We start from the raw sequence: 13,757 nt of genomic DNA on the forward strand, positions 1-13,757 counted from the left end.
GGATTTCTGCGTCTCTACCATTTTAGTTTGACCATCTGTTATTAAGTTATGGAATACTAAATAAATAAGTAATTTGATACCTTACCGTTACTGCGCTCATAAAGAATGATAAGAATAATGCGTATCGAACTGGTGTCATTAATTAGTGAGTTTATTTAAGGTAATTAGTTAGAAGCCCCTTTTCCAGTTTAGAGCAATAGCCCCTCCAAATGTCTGTGCACGTCCCTGTACATGATAGCTACTCCCATACCTCTCAGCTGTTTACTCCATGCAAAGTTTTTACTGAAATGTAAACTAAAAAATGCATGATTCATTTTCTATTTAGGACAGAAACCAAAGCAATGAAGACAAAACATACCCAATTCAGCTCCGCCTCGCAGTTTCAATACAGGGCAGTAACCGTAAGCAGCGTGGCCATAGCCTACTGTTAATTACAATATCCGATAAAGTACCACAGCATGGTGGCAGCTGACTCTAGCAAGTTTCCTTCGTGGGTTTTCATCGCCGTTTTGGTTTTTCTTCTAACAGTGTAAGTAAAGAGAGGACCTTTATGATCCGTTTATGACAAGATGTACAGGCGTGAAGAAATTCAGGGTGGAACAAATCGATGTGTGACATAATTCACAAGAACACCAGAGTTAAACATACTTAAAATATAACTGTATGGAAAGCGATGTTATTAAAACGTTATAAAAGTTATACCTTCTAGACATTGTGATAGACGTATTGTGTTGTAAGACTTAGTTTCAGTTTCTGTTTTGGTTCGTATTTATATCCAGGTGATAACAAAAATCAGGTGATCATACAGAGCTAAAATACGTGATATAAATACATACACAGCCTCAAATAAGAATGTTGAAATACAATATGGCTACATATAAATACAAGACAGAAGTAAACAACAGTCTTGGATATGAACATGGTTTCAGGGGGAAGGTTGCATCATTCCGCAAACGCTTATTTCCTGTTTGTTTAATACAAAATAACAAAAGTGTTTTAAAGAGAGTTCTATGAGAAAATGTGAAATCTTTTTGAAATGATTTTCAAATGTTTTTGTTTGTTTATTTTCCAGGGACTTGTCCTCTGCTCAAGGGGAACTCCAGCAGTGTGTTGATGGCACGTACGAGCATGAGGGTGCGACTTGTTGTCTGTGTGGTGCTGGTAAGTATCACAGGTTATACGTAAACTTAATGGAAATATAACAATCAGTTTAAGGTTTAGAAGCTTTTTATATTTAAATATAACCAAGTGATTTAAGTTATCTTGGACAAAATGGGATCTATAGATAGATTGCTTATATCATTTTAGAATATGCAAATGCAAACACAGAACCTTTAGCTAGGGGCTACTAACTTACATTTGGTTTGCATAATATAGTGTGTAAATCATAAGCTGCTCCAAATATTGTCTTCTGTCCCTGGTTCATGTGTCTTAATGTTGTAGGTACGTTCGTGGAGAGGCACTGCACTACGAGTCAACCTAGAATATGCACAAACTGTGCTGAAAGGACATACAGCAGTCACCCTCATTACCAGGAATCCTGTGAGCCATGCACGTCCTGCTCACATACCAATGGTAAAGACAAAATGGAACCTCACCAGACTATAGCAAAAATACAGTTTAAAAGCAATGCAGCAGTATGTCAGTCCTTCTAATGTTTAATGTGTTTTTATGGTCCTTTAAGCCAATCTAGAGGTGGACGAACCCTGCACCCGTGCCAGAGACGCAACGTGTCGATGCAAAAAGGATCACTTTTGCAGCATTGGTAAAGAAACCTGTAGAATCTGCTACCTCTGTAAAAAGTAAGTTCTTCTGTAAACTAGAAGATTTACGTATAGCTTCTTTAAAGAAATGTCTGCAAAACAGTGTCACTGTTATAATAATTTAATGTAAGCATACTTTTTTTTGTGGTTTCAGATGTACTGATGGTGTCAAAGTAGCCTGTACAGCCACCAATGACACAGTCTGCAATGACAAAATTGAAGGTATGCCTTATTGCATTCGGGTGGCTTAAATGATTACATTGCCATATCATTTATTAATTGTATCTTGTGTTTTCAGGGGGGACTAACACTGGGATGATAGCTGGCATAATTGTCCCAATTGTTTTGATACTTATTGGACTTCTTGTATTCATCTGGATAAGGAAACACAACCGTGAGTATTTCTAATACTTTACCACTATATGTTGAGATCAGCAGAGGGTTCTGAAACAGTGTGTGTTTCTGAATAGAAATAAGAAAGCACAGTTATAATACTAATGTTCACATTCTATTTCTTAACTTTATTTAATTTTTTACATCAGCAACTGTAACAATAAACATTGTCACAGTGCTTGCAGACGGGCTCTTTTTCTTTTTTCACTTTTCAAGCACACCTGTTCAAATCCTATTGTTTCAAGTACAACATAACCAGCTAGTCCAGCTCCGTCATGTCCATCCATCCATCCATCTTCTCCCGCTTTTCCGTCCAGGTCGCGGAGGTAATAGCTCCAGCAGAGAGCCCCAAACTTTCCTTTCCCTGGCCACATCAACCAGCTCTAACTGGGGGATTCCAAGACGCTCCCAGGCCAGCGAAGAGATATAATCCCTCCACCTGGTCCTAGGTCTACCCTTCGGTCTCTTCCCAGGCTGGACGTGCCTGGAACACCTCCCTAGGGAGGCGCCCAGGTGGCATCCTCACGATGACTGAACTTCTCCCCTTATCCCTAAGGGAGATGCCAGCCACCCTGCGGAGAAATCCCATTTCGGCCGCTTGTATCCGCAATCTCGTTCTTTCGGTCATGACCCATCCTTCATGATCATAGGTGAGGGTAGGGACGAAGATGGCTCGGTAGACAGAAAGCTTTGCCTTCTGGCTCAGCTCTCTTTTCGTCACAACGGTGCGGTAAAGCGACTGCAGTACCGCTCCCGCTGCTCCGATTATCCGGCCCATCTCACGCTCCATTGTTCCCTCACTCGAGAACAAGACCCCGAGATACTTGAACTCCTTCAATTGGGGTAAGGCTTCATCCCCTACCTGGAGTGGACAGTCCATCGGTTTCCTGCTGAGAACCATGGCCTCAGATTTGGAGGTGCTGATCCTCATCCCAGCTGCTTCACACTCGGCCGCGAACCGATCCAGTGAGTGCTGAAGGTCACAGACCGATGAAGCCATTAGGACCACATCATCTGCAAAAAGCAGTGGTGCAATCCTTAGCCCACCGAACTGCAGACCCCCTCCCCCATGACTATGCCTCGAAATCCTGTCCATGAATATCACAAACAGGATTGGTGACATAGCGCAGCCCTGGCGGAGGCCAACCCTCACCGGAAATCGGTCCGACGTGCTACCGAGTGCCCGGACACAGCTCTCGCTTTGAGAGTACAGAGATTAGATGGCCCTGAGCAGAGACCCCCTCACCCCATACTCCCGCAGCACCTCCCACAGTATCTCCCTGGGAACCTGGTCATACGCCTTCTCCAAATCCACAAAGCACATGTAGACCGGATGAGCGTACTCCCAGGCCCCCTCCAGGATCCTTGCGAGAGTGAAAAGAGGTGTTGCCCATGTTGCTTTTTCGGGCTGTGCCCGGCCGGGGTCCGTGGCAAGCCCGGCCACCAGACGCTCACTGACGAGTCCTCCTTCTGGGCCTGGCTCCAGAAGGGGACCCCAGGCTTCCTCCGGGCCGGGTATCCTCGCTTTCATGTTTGTTTGTCATGAGGTCTTTTTGAACCAATCTTAGTCTGGCCCCTTACCTGAGACCAATTTGCCATGGGAGACCTTGCCAGGAACACAAGGTTCCAGACAACACAGTCCCCAGTTTCATCGGGGCACACAAATCTCTCCACCACAATAAGGTGCTGGTTCTCCGTCATGTGCTTCAATATATTCCCTTTTGTATAATTGTTTCAGTTTTTGATTCCAGTGCAGTTCAAATTTAATTTGAGAAACCTTCAGATTTAATGGCTGCTTTTGTATCTTTTTAATAGTCTGTCTTGTTTTTGATTATTTGTTTCACAAGGGAAAGGAAATAATACTCCAGACGAAGAAAGAAATGGTGGTCCAGCTGGTGTTTTGGTAAGCTATTCTTCAATTTGATCTCTTTTCATCCATTTATGAGATGTTGGCTTTGTCCTGTTTTATCTCCCCTCACAAAACATGTGCACGTATGATGAACAACTTTCTGTTTCTTCTCTAATATTGGCAAAGCTGCCCCTTTCTGTAGGAGGTGCAGGTTAGTTGTATGAAACCTTTGGCGTTCCTGTTATTGTGCTTGTTTGTGTCTGTGCATATTTGATATACTTTAGATATTAGGGGTGGGAATCACCAGGGTCCCCACGATACGATACAATTGTAATACTTAAGCCACGGTACGATAGCATTGCGGTTCTACGATATGCTGATTTCTTTCTCCGCTGACTCCATCTTTGTATTGACTTACTTCCAGCCAATCCCACTGACTTTATCCATGGCAATGACAGCACAAGAAAAAGCTACGTACCATTTAGTTGATTGAAAAAGCAATTGTTACCTACAACTTTAATTTGGATTTGCAATATGAAAAGTTCATATCATAAAATCCGTGTATCGATACAATATCACAACAAAAAGTATCGCGCTTCAATGCTGTATCGATTATTTCCCCCAGCCCTAGCAGATATACTATTTGAAATCTGTAAAGATTGTGTAAGTGGTTTGTTATTTTATCAGAACTGTAATTTGTTTATTAACATTCATTCTTCTTCCGTTTCTCAGGAGGATCTGTCCCTTAAAGGTAAAAAAAACCATCTGTGCAAATTTTTGAAATTGATGCTATATTAGAGGTTTAATTACTATTTCTCTATATTTTGAGTTTTGTTTGTATGTGTTAACCTACTTGGCAATAAAACCGATTCTGATAGTGATTCTAATATTCCCAGTTGGAATGATCAGTAGGCCGAATGACAAATATCCTGTGAATATCAATACCCTATTTCACTATAGTTTGTACCAATGTTTTATGGCTCATACACAATCCTGTTTTTTTACTCTGATACTTTTAAATATTTTGTGTTTAAATCAATATGCCCCTACAAGTTCAGTAAAGTTGTGATGATGTGTGCTGTGCTTTGTTAAAATAAGTGCCTTTTCCTTTATTTAATCTTAGAACCACTTTTGGCTTTGGGGCCCAACCTGCCTGACATTGCCAATATAATTGGATGGAAGACTATGAAGGATGTAGCAATACGCAGCTGTATGTTAGAAACTACTATTGAGAATTGTAAGCTGAACCATGTTGGTGATGTTCAGGAGCAGACACTCCAACTTCTACAGGAGTTTGTGCAGAAGGAGGGCGGGCAGGCCCTTACTACCTTGATCCAAAACATGAAAAATGGTGGCCACAGAAAAAAGGCAGAGATGGTGATCGCTAAATTAACTCCTCCCACTTGAATGTGTTTATTGTAAGCACTTTTCAAATATTTTTAGATTTTTTTCTTTTTTTGACTTAGTGGAGATGTTTACATGATGTAAGAGTGTATGTGTGCTAACATGAGTCCTTCTGTCTGTATTTGAACTTTGTAAAAAGAGAATTTAAAGTTAAATTTTTCGAGGAATACTGTGATGTGATTGGTATTATAGGGGGAAATTCAAAACATTGTTGTGTTGTGAAAGCATGACTTGTGTATATTAGATTTATCATAGCAGATGTTTCCTATAAAGTGTCTCTAACTAATTTCAAACTACAATACCACATTACATCTTATATCCACCTTATATACACTCTAATTATAAAACCACTGCTTCCCACAATTGTTTTATTATTATGTAAATAAAAACTGTTCTACATCATTATTCTCATATGTCCTTTCTTCTCCTATCTACTGTACAGCCTTGTTCTTGTGTCTAGGTGTCCAATAGTATTTTATGGGAACTTAGGGTTTAACAAATTATTACTTTTATAAAGAATTGAGCTCTCAAATGCTATGCCACAAATCCATTCATCACTTTTACCAAATTCCAGTCAACAGTGAAAGAACGCAGGTTTGTACGAGTAATTCGACATCTTGACATTTAAGATCTGAGAAAAATAATACATGTTCAGGCACAACACCGGACTCCTCTCAGTTTCAGATGCCTCTTTTGGTTAAGGAGAGGAAGCTGGGTGGTGTCTTTATTTATGGGTGGAGCCCAAAGTCAGGAAATGAGTGAGAGAAAAAACTGTTTCCCTCCTTCACATGAGTTTGGGTCAGGATGCGTGAACCGGAGACACCGAAATAAACGTTTTTCAGGATGGACGTAGCGGAAAAACCGCACAAAGGTAGGTTTTAATCAACTGTTTTGACACCATAGTATTGTTAATGCTTTTAAAATAAACAGGTTACATCGACACATTTAAAAGCGCGTTCAAACGTGCAGTTATGTCCCCCAGATGATGCCTGTTGCTTATGTTTGCTGAACGTTTTCGACATTGTTGTGTTCTTCAAAGCCTTGCACATCGACACAGAGTACTGTTTGTAAGCTGTAAAGTGACTCATGTTTCTGGTGTGTGTGTGTGTGTGTGTGTGTGTGTGTGTGTGTGTGTGTGTGTGTGTGTGTGTGTGTGTGTGTGTGTGTGTGTGTGTGTGTGTGTGTGTGTGTGTGTGTGTGTGTGTGTGTGTGTGTGTGTGTGTGTGTGTGTGTGTGCTTTTCCCTCGACATTTCCATGATGAGCGGTTACTCAGCCACTATTTTGTTGCTAAGACAACCAAGGAGGTAACTGCTGGCATGTGCAACAACTGTACAAGTACACAGACACGTCACAGTGTGTGTGTGATGGAATTAAGTTGTATTACATTAGGCCTGCTTAGTGCGTGTACTTGTACTCGGATATGCTTTCAAGTAGCCTCAGAACAGCAGTGGAAAGTAATGAACTATAGTAACAAGTGGTGGAATGTATGAGTACATTTAATCAAGTAATGTACTTAAATAGACAATTAAGGTAATTGTACTTTTGTAGTTGTACTTCAGAACCTTTACGTTGTTCTACTTGACATTTTTACTCCACTACAATTTGTTGGCAAATGTTGTACTTTTTACTCCACTACATTTATTGTACAGATTAAGTTGCTAGTTACTTTGCAGATTTAAATTATTAAATCAACTAATATGTTTTCGTGTTGCTACTTTTACTGAAGTACATGTTAATTATTTGAACACTTCTTCCAACTCTGACAGTTACTCCTGTAGAAGGACTAGGCCTACAACTGGTATCTGAGTACTCCTCAACTACAATTTGATTTTGGAGGTTAATATTGCTATACTTTTTTAGTAGTTAGAAGTTGTAGGTTTATAGTATAATACACATTTAAATCTTATGTAAGTCTTATTGAAAGCTAATGTACTTGCAGGATTTTGCTATATTGACTTCATGGTTTATTGAAGTCGCTTTTGATAAAAGCAGCAGCTAAATGAAATAAAGGCTAATGAGTAAAACACAAAATATTTGTCTGTGAGATGTAGTGGAGTAGAAATACGAGGTAGCAAAAAATTCCAAGTAACTAAAGGCATTTCTTACAGTAAATGTACCAGCTGCAACATACTGAAATGTAATACAATAGCATAAACATTTTTGCTGATAATACGTACAGGCACCTTTTAGGAATTTTACTTTAACCAGATTGTTTTTATTTAGCGGTAAGAAGATTATTTAACATTTTAACTGTCTGAAACCTTTTTGAGGAAAACAAAAACTAGCTAGGATTTAGACTTTATATTGCTTACATGTTCAATGATAGATCTACAATCTTTTTTTTTAATGAAATACAGTACAGTCCTCTCTCTGTCTGGATTCATGTTTGTTTGGATGGACTGAGCCATGTTGGTATTGGAGAACAGCCCAGTGAGTAAGTCATGGGAAGTTTCCTGCGCTCTGGCCTCACATACGCTGCCATTACTGCTGTCATTTTAAATGTCGACTCAGAACAGCTTATAATCTCATGGTCTTATAGTGAGATCATGATGTAGGTGAACATCCTATTTCTTGTTTTACTTTAGCTGCAGGAAGTCCCATTTCAGGGCATTATACTACTTTCAGATTATATGATTGTAAAAGTAATTCAGTGCGCCTTTAACAGAGCAGTGTGTAGCTGTCTCTTTAACTTTTACTACATGGTTGGAACATAAGCAAGAGACTTGTGTAATTTTCTTTTCTGTACAGTTTATTGCATTACTTCTCGGTTATTTGATGACGTTCAGGAAGGAAGATAATGACGTCAATGCCAGTGTTCCCTACAGTGTTTCTCTAAGAAGCCAAATTTCATCATATATAATCTTTTTGGGATATTTTCAAGGAAGAGGGGTGTTGTTCCCTGTTTTTTGGGACAAAATGTTAACAGGATGTTAATGCTTAAAGGCACAACGTTAGTAACAGAATAGGGTTATTATCAGAGAAGGGCGACCAAAATGGCTCAATCTTCCTTCCTCCCATGTTGCACCCTCTGATACCCGAACGAGTGCGTCACTCAGCCCACTGCCTCTATATTTAGATGTGTATCAATCTGTGCTTCCCACTAGGATGGAGTGTTATTAACAAAACTATTTTCTTTAATATACCGTGATTTGTATATGTTATATTCAGCATATTAAGATTTATTTGTGTCTTGAATCCACTTGTGTTTTCAATAACATCCAACTGTTTATGTGTTTGTTTCAGGATCTGAACAGCAGCTGCCCAGACGTCTGCGATGTGCTTCAATGTGTGTTTGTTAAAAACAAGCTGAAGATGCAGGGGGCCATTGCACGAGTGTGTATGGTGGTGACTGCTGCCATATTAAACCACCCCTTGCTCTTTCCCCAAGAGAACACCACGCCTCCAGAGCAGGACGATGAGGTGATCGCTCGAATGCGGGAGCACGAGGAGAGGCTGGAAATAGAGCAGGCAAGGTTGGAGAAAGAGTTTTCACTGTTGGATTCAAAGCAGGAAGAAATATCCAGCTCAGAGGAAGGATATAGTTGGTACTTGTGGAGCACCGTGTCTTTTGTCATTTTTTTCACTATCGAGATGTGCAGGGTGAATCTTTCTGACACAGAAATTCGTCCAGTTGAGGATGAAGACCTATTATCAGAGAGTGGTGCCATCACCCCCGGGACGATGGGGCTGAATAAGGACGTCCTGAGCAACTTCTGCGACAAATCCAACTACACTTCGGCTCATGAAAACTGGAGGGTGAGAGAGTTTGTTGAGGGTTTTGCAGATGACTTGCTGGAATCACTCAGGAGTTGTTGTGATGGGGAGGCAGACATGGAAGTCGGGGACTTTGTCGGGATTGGAAGCATGTTTGAGTCTTGGAAGGTGTGCAAGCCACTCACATGCGACCTTATAGTGCCTTTCTCGCCTCCAGATCCGTACTCCTTCCAGTTTGACTTGTGGTGCAGCCCTTCCAGTGACATGCCTCCAGACATGCAGGGCTGTGGTAGGATAAAGGTGGCAGGCTTTCGGGATGACAAGGAGGGATGTCTCTGTGGCTCTGCTAACCTGGGGGAGGACTTGCTCTGTCTGTTGCATGGTAGGGATGACACAGTCAAATTGGACCATAGTCCTGAGGAGCTGCTGTGCTCTAGGAACACTCAATTGTTAGCCAAAGATCAAATCATGAAGTGGTTTCAGATCAGTTTAACCAAAGCGTGGGGCCGCATCTCTCACAAATACGACTTTGAAGTCACGTTTGGCAACCTGGATGCAGCCGGTGCACTCAAGATCCGATTCCGTTCATGGAAAGTCATCGTAATGAACATTATACCGGTTGTTCAGCTGGAAAGTACGGATGCTTATTTTGTCCCACACTTTCCATCAGATCATGACAGCTCTCCCGACCCATACTGGACCCTCTCGTATGCTGTCTACGAGAGGAATTTGCTGAAACATTTAGCTAAATGCCTGCCACAAAATTCCTGTCATTTACACTGCCTTCAGATTGTGACTTTCCTACACAAAAAGCAAACGGTACTCACAGGAAAAACTGCCCTCACAAACTACCACCTAAAGACTTCCCTGTTGCACGTGTTGCTGAGTAAAAGGCCCTCTGCGTGGGGCATTGAGAATACTGAGCACAGGCTTCGGGATGTGCTCAGCTTCTTACAGAGGAGCCTACATGAGAAGAAACTTCATCACGCTCTGATTGGGAACAGTAGAGTGCCAGAAGAACTGCAGGTGCCTGAGGTCATTAGCAAAGCAGGGCCCATCAATCTCTTTCGGTCTTTGGTGTTGCAAAGGGAACTTTATGCAGCAACAGTCAGGCATTTCAAAGAGATGTTGAGAAACGCACCCGTGCTCATACAAGAGTTCACTCCGCCCTTATCAAACGGAGGTTTACACCACAGGCAAGAGGAAAGTTTATGAGCTTAGGCCAGGTTTTTCTAAAACTAAACCACCAACAGATCTTTAAATATCATTCAGTGTTACTAAGAATAATGGTATGAATAGTTACACCAGATGAGCAATCAAATGAAAAGGTGAACATACGACAGTTATCTTAAAATCACCTAGTGGTTCGTACTGTAGCTGTTGTCTTGACGTGTTAAATGAAGTCTGAAGGATTGTTTCTGAAGCTTAAAAGTAGGGCTGCACAATTATTTGAAATGATATCAAAATTCACAGTATGGACATGTGCAATATTCAAATAGCAGGAAGCACAATATTTGTTATAGACTAAATTTGTGTTAGTATACAATTTTGAATAAAGGGTTGTGGAGCTGTAAGAGATATCCTAGCCAACAAATCTTACTCTACAGACAAAACATTATTTGGTACACATCATCTTTAACAATTACCTTATACACATTTAATATACTTTTCAATAATAACAATTTCAAAATAAACAATCCCTTCAATGTTTGTGAATCATATTGCAATATCTGACAAAAGAAATTCATAATTAGTTTTTCTATAAATCATGCAGACCAACTTATAAGTCAATGTGTATGCTTTATAAATGTAACCTGGAGAGATTTAAAAGAAGCAGCAACAAGTGAACTAAATGAAAATAGCTGTATGTTGGGGTAACATTTAACAGAAATACCTCTGATAATATACCAGTCCAAACAAGGAATCATTTTCCTGACAGTAAAGCAGTGTTTTGGTTTTCCTAAATATTCTCCAAATCTAATGGCAGCTATTACATGTGGTGATGTTCAGTGTTTTTTGTATTGCTAATTATAAAGCAAAGTTTGCTATATTGTTGTGCCGATTACATTTCTAATGTGTTGGACAGCCTTAGTTGGCCTTGAGGAAAAACATTATTTAGTTTTTGTTTATTAATATATCACACAGACAGAAATTCAGGCAAGAGTCATAACATCTACATTTTTTATTAGAAAAGAAAAGTGCCATATTTTCCTGTACCTCATTTTGGTTCATATTTAATATTTCCTTTAATAACAAATCAAGACTTATACTTCCAATTACACATAATTCCTGTATCCCTTTTTAATGTTAACTCATAACGATATCTGTCGCAAAATATGTTCCTATGATAAAGTTGTAAAAACAGACCTGATCCCAGAATCAACCAAAACTGGATATGAATAACAAATGGGACGGTTTTAGATTTTGATCCCTTCTGTTCTACAGGCCGTAGTCGTAGTCAGGCTTTCCCTCCTGGTAAGTCTTGTAAAAGGCCTTGTAGGTTTCTGCACTGTGCATGGACGCTTTGACCGCCGGGTCCTCCGACATGCGCTCTGTCCACTTCTTCAGCTCAGGTGTGCCATCCAGGCAGCTGAAATGACAATGGGAATAAATTGTTGACCAAATGGCAAGATATAAACATAAGTTGCATATATCTGTTAAGGTGAAATTCCCTGCTCCTCAAGTCTTATTTCTGGACTTTACCTCATATTTGAACATTTTGCTTTTCTCTATTGTTACCTTGAATGTTTTGAAATGCTTCCACAAATAAAATGTATTTATTTTTGAATGTCCTGAGAGGTTATTACTTACTGTTTGAGTTCACACACCTCCAGTCTCTCAAACCATGGCCACATCATGTAGTCGATCATTGTGATGGCATCACCACCAAAGAACTTGGTCTTCTTGTTAACTATGTCCTGTAAAAACATCAGTATGTTCATGTTGTAAAACACTGAATAGCCAGGTAAAGACATTGAAGACAGACCCTTCGGTGAACTCACTCATTATCTTTGACGGTTATTTAGGGTCCATTAAAAAATCAGTTGCACATAAGCTCTTTCCTTGTGACAATCTACCACATCACATGTCTGCTGACTGTGTAAAGAAGCCAGAGCACTCAACTTTGCAACCTACCTCATTTAATTTGGCAAACTTCTCTTTCAGTTCTCCTTCCAGTGCAGAGACATCCTCACCTTTCTGTCTCCCCATTGGGATCTTGTAGAAGTAAGGTACTACCTGTAGAAAACAAAAGCATTGTTCTATTATCTCAAGATCCTAACAGTAGACATGTAGCGTAAATAAAAAGGAAAAAAAAGTATGAAGAAGTCCCTATATAACATACCTTGGAGAAATGCTCCAACATCATCTTCTGTTGGGCTTTACCAAAAGGAGAGGATGGAAGCAGCTTCTTTTCAGGGTAAACTTCCTCCAGGTACTCGCAGGTGATTGGAGAATCATAAATCACCTCACCAGCAGGGTTCTCCAGTGTTGGGACAAGCCCGAGAGGATTCTTCTTAAGGAACCAGTCAGGTTTGTCTTTCAGGTTGATGTTAATGGTTTCATGCCTGAGAGAAAAACCAAACAGATTTTGCATTTTTAATAAAAAAGCCCCCAGGTATTTCATATTTTAATACAAGGGGAATCTATTGATATTTATATTGAAGCGTCATTAAACGTGTTTTACTTAATCCCTTTGGCAGCCAGCACTAATCTGGTCCTCTGGGCGAAAGGGCAGAATCTCATGCTGTAAAGTCTGATTTTGCCGTCGGCGACTGGACCAGGTGCAGCACTTCCTGTGAGAATAAAATGAATGGACATTTTCGTTAAATGACAAAAATATGTTGATTTATGTTTTTATTATTAATGTATAAAAGTAAACATTCAAATGTATTCTGACTTTCTTTTACCGTTTTATGCCTAATCATTGTACTTATATTTACGTATCCATTTGAAGGCATCTTATAGCTACAGTAAAAGGTTTCTTGTATTCTACATAACAAGCAAAGAATAATTTCAGAACGTACAATTCGTATGAATAAAAAGTGATTAAAGTGCGTCATCCATGGTACTCTTATTTTGAGACGTTACGTAATGCAGCCGTTTCGTACCGTCAAGTTTTGAAACATTACAGCCCTATGCAAAGAGCAGGAAATGCACAGGTGCTCAAACATCTGGCGGGATGAGGATATCTAAACTATATATTAAAATATAGTTTACATATAAAGCAATGCATTCAGTTGAAAAGAAAGCTCTGATAAGTACGTGACGGATTTAAGGAAGTGAAAAAGCATATGTGTGCTGCTAATGATAGTTTAGCTTTCTAGCAAAATATTACTTGCAAGACTGTCCTTGAGTTATCCATGTTATGCTCCTTACCTTTGGCGAAACTCTTTTCAGTAGACATGTTTGCAATACAGCTGGTGGTCTCAGTATAACCAGAGAAGGTGAGTAAAAGACGAGAACAGACCGTACTAGTTACAGCGAGATGTGGCTGTACTATTGAATGTTTCCTGTACTTCCGGTATGGGCGTGTCAGATAACGTTTCAGCCAATAGCATTAAGAGTTTTTTGGTTGCCCGGGATACGCAAAAACTAACCCTTTTTGTCGGTTGTATTTGTGGGGGAAACCAGT

At 40.0% G+C, this 13,757-nt stretch overlaps 3 protein-coding genes across 4 annotated transcripts; 2 read left to right on the forward strand and 1 right to left on the reverse strand.

Moving 5' to 3' along the window:
- Positions 1-314: 314 nt before the first annotated feature.
- fas (Fas cell surface death receptor) lies at positions 315-5,811 on the forward strand. Its single transcript, XM_063875287.1, has 9 exons — positions 315-529; positions 1,073-1,161; positions 1,444-1,575; positions 1,685-1,802; positions 1,918-1,985; positions 2,062-2,157; positions 4,004-4,059; positions 4,738-4,756; positions 5,129-5,811. The coding sequence occupies exons 1-9, from the start codon at positions 459-461 to the stop codon at positions 5,410-5,412; spliced, it is 933 nt and encodes a 310-aa protein (XP_063731357.1). The 5' UTR covers positions 315-458; the 3' UTR covers positions 5,413-5,811.
- A 338-nt stretch (positions 5,812-6,149) lies between these two features.
- Positions 6,150-11,916, forward strand: itprip (inositol 1,4,5-trisphosphate receptor interacting protein). 2 transcript variants are annotated; one of them, XM_063874631.1, is made up of 2 exons: positions 6,150-6,280; positions 8,654-11,916. In XM_063874631.1, the coding sequence occupies exon 2, from the start codon at positions 8,723-8,725 to the stop codon at positions 10,337-10,339; it is 1,617 nt and encodes a 538-aa protein (XP_063730701.1). In that variant the 5' UTR covers positions 6,150-6,280; positions 8,654-8,722; the 3' UTR covers positions 10,340-11,916. The 2 variants fall into 2 exon arrangements, with proteins under 2 accessions (XP_063730701.1, XP_063730702.1); XM_063874632.1 differs by lacking the exon at positions 6,150-6,280 and adding an exon at positions 7,824-7,844.
- Positions 11,292-13,663, reverse strand: LOC134858643 (glutathione S-transferase omega-1-like). Its single transcript, XM_063874633.1, has 6 exons — positions 13,502-13,663; positions 12,810-12,918; positions 12,468-12,690; positions 12,260-12,361; positions 11,936-12,042; positions 11,292-11,714 (listed from the first exon to the last, which is right to left on the reverse strand). Exons 1-6 carry the CDS (start codon positions 13,527-13,529, stop codon positions 11,564-11,566), a joined length of 720 nt encoding a protein of 239 aa, XP_063730703.1. The 5' UTR covers positions 13,530-13,663; the 3' UTR covers positions 11,292-11,563.
- Between the last annotated feature and the right edge of the window lie 94 nt (positions 13,664-13,757).

The sequence above is a fragment of the Eleginops maclovinus genome, chromosome 22 (genome assembly GCF_036324505.1).
Source record: "Eleginops maclovinus isolate JMC-PN-2008 ecotype Puerto Natales chromosome 22, JC_Emac_rtc_rv5, whole genome shotgun sequence".
NCBI lineage: Eukaryota > Metazoa > Chordata > Actinopteri > Perciformes > Eleginopidae > Eleginops > Eleginops maclovinus.